The 9,231-nt window shown below is 34.7% G+C and overlaps 1 protein-coding gene across 1 annotated transcript; it reads right to left on the reverse strand.

Moving 5' to 3' along the window:
• Positions 1-1,187: 1,187 nt before the first annotated feature.
• On the reverse strand, positions 1,188-6,386 carry EMC7 (ER membrane protein complex subunit 7). The gene is made up of 4 exons (XM_010088050.1): positions 6,220-6,386; positions 4,092-4,230; positions 3,511-3,591; positions 1,188-1,637 (listed from the first exon to the last, which is right to left on the reverse strand). The coding sequence occupies exons 1-4, from the start codon at positions 6,384-6,386 to the stop codon at positions 1,485-1,487; spliced, it is 540 nt and encodes a 179-aa protein (XP_010086352.1). The 3' UTR covers positions 1,188-1,484.
• Positions 6,387-9,231: the final 2,845 nt, after the last annotated feature.

The following is a 9,231-nucleotide window of genomic DNA, read 5'->3' on the forward strand; positions in this document are numbered from 1 at the left end:
CTCATTGCAGTAAATCCTTCCACCAAAATTTTACTTAATATACAAAACAAAAACAAGACCACAAATGTGCAGCTTACTTTAAAAAGACTGAAATCTTTCATTGTCCAAAAACATTGGTTCATTTCTTCTCCCACATCTTAAGTTGACTTAATCCTATGAACATGTACGTAATCTTCCATAGCACACTTCTAAGTATGTATTCTAAGACAACTTATAGCCCTACAAAGTGTTAGAATTGATTTTGCTTCAGGGGTGCTTTAGGTGAAACTTAAATACCATTTTTGGAATCAGATATAGATTACGCATACTGCATGGATACTGTTACCTAAGAAGTTAGCAATTGTAAAAATGGAAAAGAACAGCACTTTTGCTAAAAAAAAAAAAAAAAAAAAATACAGACAGTTACTAATGGCGTTTGGCAGGTATTGCTGTCACTTTAATTTGCAAATGTTCATCTAGTGGAAAATCCATTTTTCAATTTTCTTGTGAAGTTACTGGGTAGCTTGAAAAGTCATTGCAGTACAGACACACTGGCATGCTCCATAAACAAAGTTTTGCCAGTGACTTAGCATACCTAGAGACAGCTATAGACTTCGGAACATAATTTCTAACATGAGTAAGATTTACCTTCCTACTGTACTTTTAGGTTTTTTTCTTTCATTTTAAAAATTTCATTATGTATCTCACCTCAAATCATACCACTGATAAGACGAATGCACAGCACATAGAAAACAACAAGAAACAAAAGTGTTGCTGAAGTGACACATGTGATTTCAAAAGAAAAGATCTAAGATAAAAGCCCATCATGTTTATATAGAAACCTTGGATTCAGAATTAACTTGAGAGAGCTTAGAAGACTTTCTGATGCAGGATGCTTTGTTTTTTTTCCCTCCAAAGAGTTTTTAGCAGAAAGTAGATCAGAATAAAACTGGGCAAGAAAAAGTGGAAAGCCCTTGAACTGAAGTGTACAGGCAGCAAACAATGTGAAGTGAAATTATTTTGTATGTAACACATATGACAAGTTGATACGGCAAATTACTTACTCAGTAAACCCACAACAATTTTGAAAGGATTTGTTCTTTCAGAACTCAACAGCAAGTACAAAACATTAAAGCCATCTTAAGACTGAACTCCACTTCTATTATCTTTGAATTTTTTTAATACATTGTCTTATGATAAGACATTAATTACTGTTTAGCACATCATAGAATTTATAATAATTCTCTACAGAACAATATAGTTAATTCAGTATCATCCGTAACTTTACACAGATACAGTATTGAAGCCATGTCCTCTTTTGCTTACTGTCAAGTACAAAACAGCTTATACAGACTAAAAAAAGCTACACACCACAGTTGTAGCATACCATTTTCTGTGCCTGATTAAAGTTTACAGTAGTGGCTTTTTGATCTTTCAAGACAAATAAACATGATACCACATAACAAGCAGTTGTGCAAACTCAGGCTTAGGAGGAAGACTTAAAACTACCTCCTTTTTCCAGAACTACTTTTCCCTGCTTTACTGCTGCTACTACCAGACTTGCTTGAAGATTTTGAAGAGAAAAGTCTTGTCATAAATTCAGAGACGTCTGGCAGCTCATGGTTGGAATTCAACATGTTCATTGACTGCTCCATTTCCTGCATGCAAAGATTAGATAACCTTAATAACTTGTTACAATTCTGGCTGTTTCTAAGGCATCAGCTGAAAGATCGCGTCAGGAAGATGTCAAATTTTCCCAAATACTGTTTTACTATTTGTAGTCCTCCAGGGTATGTATTGCTACATATTTTTATGCAACCACAGCCAAATGCCCAGCTACACACAGAAACATAAAACCCCAAAACTAAAAGCACTGGCGTATAAAGTTAACCATGTCTTAAGCAGTCTTACAGGGCAAACACCTGATTAAAAAAAAAATCTAAACTAAAAAATTGCCATTACTTATTTTCAGCATTACATTCTTCCATTTTAAAATTTAAGCTTTTATTTAGATTTTGGGATCTGTGTTCTCATAGGTTTCATGTACTTTTGTGTCTTCAAATTATTATTTATGCTAAATCTAACTAACTTTTGAAGCTGTTTGAAGGGATTAGATATTCTTACTGCCCTACTCTGTAAGATCAAGCTACTAGTGTACCACAGCTAAGTTTTCTTTGTTTCATGAAAGGAAGAATTTTAATATGAGACCCTATATCCAGCTAAGCTTAATGTAATTTTAGAGTTTAGCATAGTGGCCCTATGAGAGGAATCAATCAAGTTTAAAACAAACAAACCCTGAAGTACTTTTAATGAATACAACAGCTGAACTGCACATCCACAATGGGATAATGCTCATAGTAATTGCCAATTTCGTGTTGGATTGTCACCTTGCTCTTCTAGTTACCATTCAGAATGACAGAGCTTTAACTGTTTTCAAGGGACAAACAAAGCAAAAGCTGTTATGGTAGCCTTTGTTACTATTACAACTTAAAATTTTTCTTTAACAAGTTGTATCAGTCAGCTAATAAGAACTAGATTATTAGAAGTTATGATGGTTTACCATCAGAACAGCCTGTCTGTAAGCAGTGTCAGATCAGTGAAAAAAGTAAGGAATAAGTGATTTTTTAAAAATTCAACTTCTAAAGTTCAGCTTGGCTTGAAGAACATGCCACAGATATCTAGAGTATCTTTGTATCCTCTTTTTAATAAAAATTAAAGCCAAAAGAGCATTACATAGCTCTGATATGCTTTTCATGGGTATTACTTTAAAAACAAACAAACAAACAAACAAAAAACCAACACAACAAAAAAAGAGACTCAGACACCTATAAAGTACTACTGAAGACAGTGGTTATTTAGAGAAAAAGGAGTTTAAATTAACCAAACCCTCAAAAAGCAGCCACCCAAGACAGACAAGGAATACTTCTAAAAATAAGAAAAGGTTTAGCAAACACCTTGAATCTCCATTTTCTCCTAGCCTTCTGCTATTCGGCATTTTGCATGATGAAAGGACAATAAATCAGATAATTTAATGACTACATTAAGACTCCATATCATATACACTATCATGACATCTGGATTTAACAGTCTTGTAAACTATGTGGTTTAGGTTGATGGGTAAGAGAACTCCACATCCTACTTTTCTCAACACACCTGACACTTACTAACTGATGTCTAAAAATGAAGTACTAAATTTAAACACAGTGCAGAAATACATTGGAAATTTATTAAAAAAAAAAGCATTTGAGAAATTATACTTATTGCTCTAAAGGAACTATGGAAAACACCATTCATACTGTAATACTTTCAAAGGTGTGCCAAACAAATTTAATTCTCTGTTTTGCTGTTTAATAGAAAATTAATGAGTAGGAAATGTTAGAATTCATTGTTAGAACAGCAACACTGTATTAACTGAATAAATGATGCCCATTCAGACTTGTTTAAAAGTCCAGTTTTGTGTTTACTACTTTCCTGTACCTTAAAATCTCATTTTCTTTGTTCTCTATGTCTGCATCCATTGAACATACTTACCCGTCTCATATCAGGATCACTGGTGTTGACAACTTTAGGCAAAAGCACAAATATCAGTAATGGAAGAACCATCATCATCACCTACACAGAAAACAGCAAATATTTCTTCAGCTTATTTGTTGCTGCCGACGTTGTTATACATGCTGACATAAAGCTTTTAGCTAAACAGCCAAATTCTAGAACTACGGCATTCTGAGTCAGTAACCCAGTAACAGTAATACACTCGTCAGGAAAGAAACCTGATAAGGAAGTATTATGTTTTAAATAACAGATTTCAAAGTTGGACCATTAAAGTAAATGCTTGTTATCTCCACACTACTAGAACGTCATGTTGTCAAAGGAACAAGAACATGGGCTACTTTCAGAGGACATAAGTTAAGAGAGTGGGTTATACAGGGAAGGACGGGTCACAGAAAAGCTTTCTATTTGCAAACAAGTAAAACCCAAAGAAATAAACCAATCCTTTCAGAAGAACACAGCGTGCATATTTTTTCTCAATTATTTTATTCTTGGCATTCCTAGGAACAGCTATATTTGGATCTTTAGCATACTTTTAACCTTTGTGTGTTGCTTGCACATACCATAGGGTTCATGAGGAAGTCTGTCCATCCCCAAGATTCTCTCTTTATAAAGTATGAAGGAGGTCCAGAAGATTTCATCTGGAGTGGGTACGGCAGCCTGACAACTTCAGAGGTTTTGATGTAATTCACATATCTTGCTCTAATGAGCAAAATGTAAATAATTAAAAAATCAATACAATCTTTAACAAAATAAAAAAGATTATTTAATAATATTCCAAAGTTTTAATAATAGACTACAAACAAAACTACCTGCTAGGCAGTGTCAGCTAGGCTTCACTTTTCAGAAGCTAATTTCTCTCAGCAGCATACTTTACGGGATCAAATGATACTTGCTTTACCCTTTTTCCAGGCTAGCTATTAAGCAAGCTGAAAAACCTGACGTGGAAAACAGACCTGCAGATCAGAAACATCAGAACTATTTGTTCAGATGTGACTTCTGCCATTTTTTCTCACCTTGGTAACAAGCAAGAAAATCTACAGTGTTTTTAGAGAAGGTAGAGCATTGAAGCCTGTAGTGTAGCTTAAACACAGTTTGCTAAGGGCAACAATTATTTATATATGAAGTTAATACTACCTTTTGCCTAAGTGCATTACTTTGCATTTATCAATACTGAGTCTCAGTCTTTACTACCTTATAAGGTCTTTCCACAGTTCTTTGTTAGTATTCTTCACTTCGGCCTAGTAATTAGATAGTTACTTAGTACTATTATCTAACTTTGTCACTCCTCACCCATTTTTCGTGATTTATGAATATTTATGTGCCTTGTGCAATTCCAGGGATGACTTCTGCCCATTACGAGCGAAACCATATATTCCTTCTGAATTTTTCACCAAATATTCAACTGAAGAATGTCTTTCCCTCCTACCTTATGACTATATTTTCTTCACAGGCTTTTGAGATTTTCAGGTAGATCTTATCAAACGTATCTATTATCCACATGCTGTTTCCTTTTTCTGAAAATTCCAGTATTTTTTTAAAAAAAAAACTTCCCTTAGAAAAGCCCAGTTAATATTTTCCCCATGTATTGCATTTTTTCAAGTGTCTCCCAACTGTAATCCTCATTACAGTTTCTACCTGTTTGACTGGTAGAGATGTCAAGTCTACTGGTACTTAGTCCTTGGATACCAAAGAGTGCTAAGTGAGAGTTTATACACGCTGTCTTATCAATTTCACCAAGTTCCTTCCGTATTTATTACATATTAATTGTTGCCAATGATATACTGCCTTAGAAAGTATAAAAAATACAACTTCACGAAGGTTGGAAAAAAATCTAAGCACAAACAAATTGTGCTATTATTATCATAAACAGACCGTTCGCACTTTTTTCAGTTTGAAATTTCAATTTTTAACCTCTCTGCAGTGTTTATATTGATGTTTCTACTCCTAAAATGTAACAGCATCTTTTATAAGACACTGTAAAAGATGAGCTTGAAGTTAAGGTACTACGTGTTTGCCTGTACAAAGAAAAATTAACTACAAACATGTTCATTTAAATAATAAACCTTATTAGACAGGATAGCCATTTTTTCTGCATTACTTACTGAATAGTGTGCAGTTAGAGATGTACAGTTACAGTTGTTAGGGATAATGTATCTGGCCGTAAACATTAAAAAAAAAGCTAACGATGTGACAGAAATACTGCAGGCTGGTAACTACTAGCATTTGTCCGTAACTGTAAGGAAGACCTTTTGGAGGTGTAACAGAAATATTTTGGAATTTAAATTAGAATGAATTAGAATTTCATTGTGCCAAGTCTTGACAGAACCCTTACAAAACAAGAAAGGAAAAACGGAAGAAGAAAAAAAAAAAGGTATTGGCAAAAGATAGAGCAGTTAACTGATTTATGTCTGGACTTTATTTCAGGATAGCTGCATAAGAAAATAAGAAAATCAAACAAATAGAAGCACTCTTTTTATCAATCTCCTCTTATTTAGGGCCATAAATATGAAAGGAAGAAATAAATCAGACTTTGATTTTAAAAAAATGTGCTCCTAGAAGTGATGTTAAAAGAAGCCAAAACATACAGTCTGAAATGGAACATGAGACCTACAGTACTGTTTACTTCTTATACGGTGCTGTCAGGCATACTTAACAGATCAATACAGAAGCAAATTGGGAAAGGCTCACCTCATTTTGCCTTTTGAAGTTATGTCAACTCGCACAGGCTCAAATTTATGAGCAGGTGATATAACTTCCACTACATAAGATCCTGAAGGTACATCATGAACCACAAAACTTCCGTCTGTCCTGAAAAAACAGTAAGTTCCGCTACATTTCAATATGCCCCAGTACATGAGAGGGTGCTTTAGTTTTTTTAAAAGGAGAAAATGTAATAATATCATTTTATATTATAAATCTTAACATAACAACAACCAAAAGGAAAATGTAAATCACTCAGCACTTATAATCAAGCCCTTTAAGGTCATCAATGTGTGCCACAACAGCAGCAGAAATTACCAGTTACATTAAAAGATTTTCTCAAGCCCTCAAGCTGTTGTCTTGCTGGAGGAATAATTTAACAGCCTAAGTAAGATTTGAAATGCTTAGATTTCGTGTATTCAAATGATGGCAGAATCGACTTACACTTTCCTTTCTCCTTCCCAAATACATACAATGAAGTTTACTTTGCTTCAGCACTTCTGCTGGAAGCAAAAGCCCACAAAATTGACATCCTACATAGTGTGGGTAGATACAGAGATTACTTGCAACGCACAAGAATTGCGCTTTGTGCCTTTACTGAAAAAATAGAGGTTTCTACTTCTAATTGCTCCCTTTAGGACTAGCCCACGCTGAGAAGCTCTATCACAACAATAAGGAAACTAAGAGCTTTCAACATATATACACAAGGGATTTTTAGACTAGCTGCTTTTATTTTAAAGTATGAAACTTCAATATTCAGTGAAAATATTAGTAAAAGGATACTCAAAAGCTTCAGCACCAGTTGCCATAAAATCAAAGTACAGAAGTTTGGAGTTTTCCTCCTACGTGCTTCCAGAAGCTTCCAGGAAGAAAAACTTAAGTGTTCTCTACCCTTTTAAAATTAATATAAAAGATATCTCTCCCAAAAACAAGACTCAAAGTAAGACCAAAGAAGCTGTTCAAGGCGGGGGGGGGGAGTAGTAAAACCTGATACATTAGAAACTCACATCAGGAAAACAAATAAATTAACCCTCTTAAAAGTGAACCCTCAAAAATAATTTTGTCCTTATGTCCTTCACACAAGTTCTCTCTCTCTCAGACATAAATCACTTACAGATCTTCCCACCATGAAGACAGAAGCATACAAACAGTACTGTGTAGGTGGGTTTCACTAGTACTTTATGTGATGAATTGAACCCCTAAGAATGCTTACATTATCTTATATTGCAACTGCTATAAGGATGCTTCCCTAGGAATTTCCTTTTAATTTTTAATTATTTACAGTATTATTTTGGTAAAATTCAATTACAGTTTTTTTTTTTTCCCTAAAGATTTATTTACATGGCAAAGCAAATTCTCACTTCATATACTGGTATCCAGTACTGCCTTTTTAGAAGGAAAAAAGTTTCATTGTCATTACAGTGGGGAAACGGATCAGATTTATAAAAATGCTTGTACTAGAAAATGACACTTGAAATACTCAAAAAGCAACTTTGCTATGTCAAATAATTATTTTCCTCTTTTTGATAACTGGAATGACATCCATGGAACGTATAATCAAAACCTTCCTGAGAGACTGTGACAAAAGATAGTGAAAAATATATCTTCTGATATACCAAATACATTTAAATCTGTCACTGAAAGTGAAGGATCTTTCTACTGAGCCTGAAATACCACTGTTATTTAAGAAAACTGTTCTTTCTTCTAACACACTTCTTACTAAAAGCATACTGTCATCCAGTACTGCGCTCATGACAAACGACAAAAAAAAAATCCCAACCAATATTAAAGCATTTTTGCCAAAATGTACCATGCTTATGGTAGCGCAACATCTACAAGTATGTTTATCAGACTGAATAACTTATATAATACTAAAGTGCCTGGCTTCAAGTTATATCAATATAATTTCATACATCTATAAACACATGTATCAAATTAATGTCATCAATAGAGCTTCATATCTAGGTTACACTGTCATAGATACGGTACGCTTAATTAAGACTATTTCCTCATATTTCGGACAACTTGAATTCCAAGCAAGCATTTGGAAACATACCAACTCCATAGTATCTATTAAATCAGCTCCTAAACATGACATCAGGCTCCCACAACTTGGTTGTACTGGCTTATCAGGTGCTACACTGACAAGATTCTGCAAATTCTGCAGAGGAAAATCTCTTGTGTTAACCTACTGACAATTCCCAGAGTCAGAGTTCTGTTCAACTTTTATTGCAGAGACAATAATAGTGACTAGTATTTATGAGATGGTGTATCTTAATTCTATATAAGCTTTCTCATTTTAATATACAATTTAAAAAGCAATGTATTATAACGTATTAAAATCATAAAAAGGACTTTAGAATTAGTTTCTATTCTTGAAACTATGAGATTAGTTCAAGCCTTAATTCAGAGGGAATTTTCTATGTCTTAATACCTCTAGATCCTTTGCTGGTCTGAATATACCCACTACCACTTCAGACTAATGTGATTCTTTACAGCTTCCAAATGCATTTGCGTGATCTCGTTTGAAGAAATAAAGCCATATCCCTTGAAAAGGCTTTCAATGGCAGTGAAAAAGTCTTCCACAGGCACTGTAATTGATAACTACAACTGTAACTTTCCGCCACAAACATTTCTCCAGACTCAGTAAATTCTTAGCTGAGGGTCTTAAAAAAGAAATTACATAATTTGCACGGACAAAAGCTGAGAACACTGTACTCCTGAATTTAATGCAAATATGTTTGTTTTGTTTTTTTTTACTTAAAACTCGGTTCCAATGTTTTGACCGCTAAAAGGCCCGCAGCCCCAGTCATCAACGGGGTAACCTCTGCAGGAGGCTGAGAGCACACCTACAGCATACAGGCTCCCGCTACAGGCCTGCCCGTTCCTAACGCCTCACGAGGGAAGGTGTAAGTGCCCCAGCAAAGCCAAAGCCGGACGCGAGACGCTCATCTCCACAGCGGCGCGCTGCTGGCGGGACGAGGCCGCTGCCTCTGAGCG

The sequence above is a fragment of the Pterocles gutturalis genome, unplaced genomic scaffold, assembly GCF_000699245.1.
Source record: "Pterocles gutturalis isolate BGI_N339 unplaced genomic scaffold, ASM69924v1 Scaffold50301, whole genome shotgun sequence".
Classification (NCBI taxonomy): Eukaryota; Metazoa; Chordata; class Aves; order Pterocliformes; family Pteroclidae; genus Pterocles; species Pterocles gutturalis.

Excerpts from the sequence above, each read along its gene's own strand:
- EMC7 (XM_010088050.1), bottom strand. The coding sequence starts at position 6,386 with ATGTACTGGGGCATATTGAAATGTAGCGGAACTTACTGTTTTTTCAGG. Across the intron at positions 3,592-4,091 it reads ACTTCCTCATGAACCCTATG|GTGATGATGATGGTTCTTCC; the intron begins GTATGTGCAAGC and ends TTTTCTGTGTAG. Across the intron at positions 1,638-3,510 it reads GTGATCCTGATATGAGACGG|GAAATGGAGCAGTCAATGAA; the intron begins GTAAGTATGTTC and ends CTTTGCATGCAG.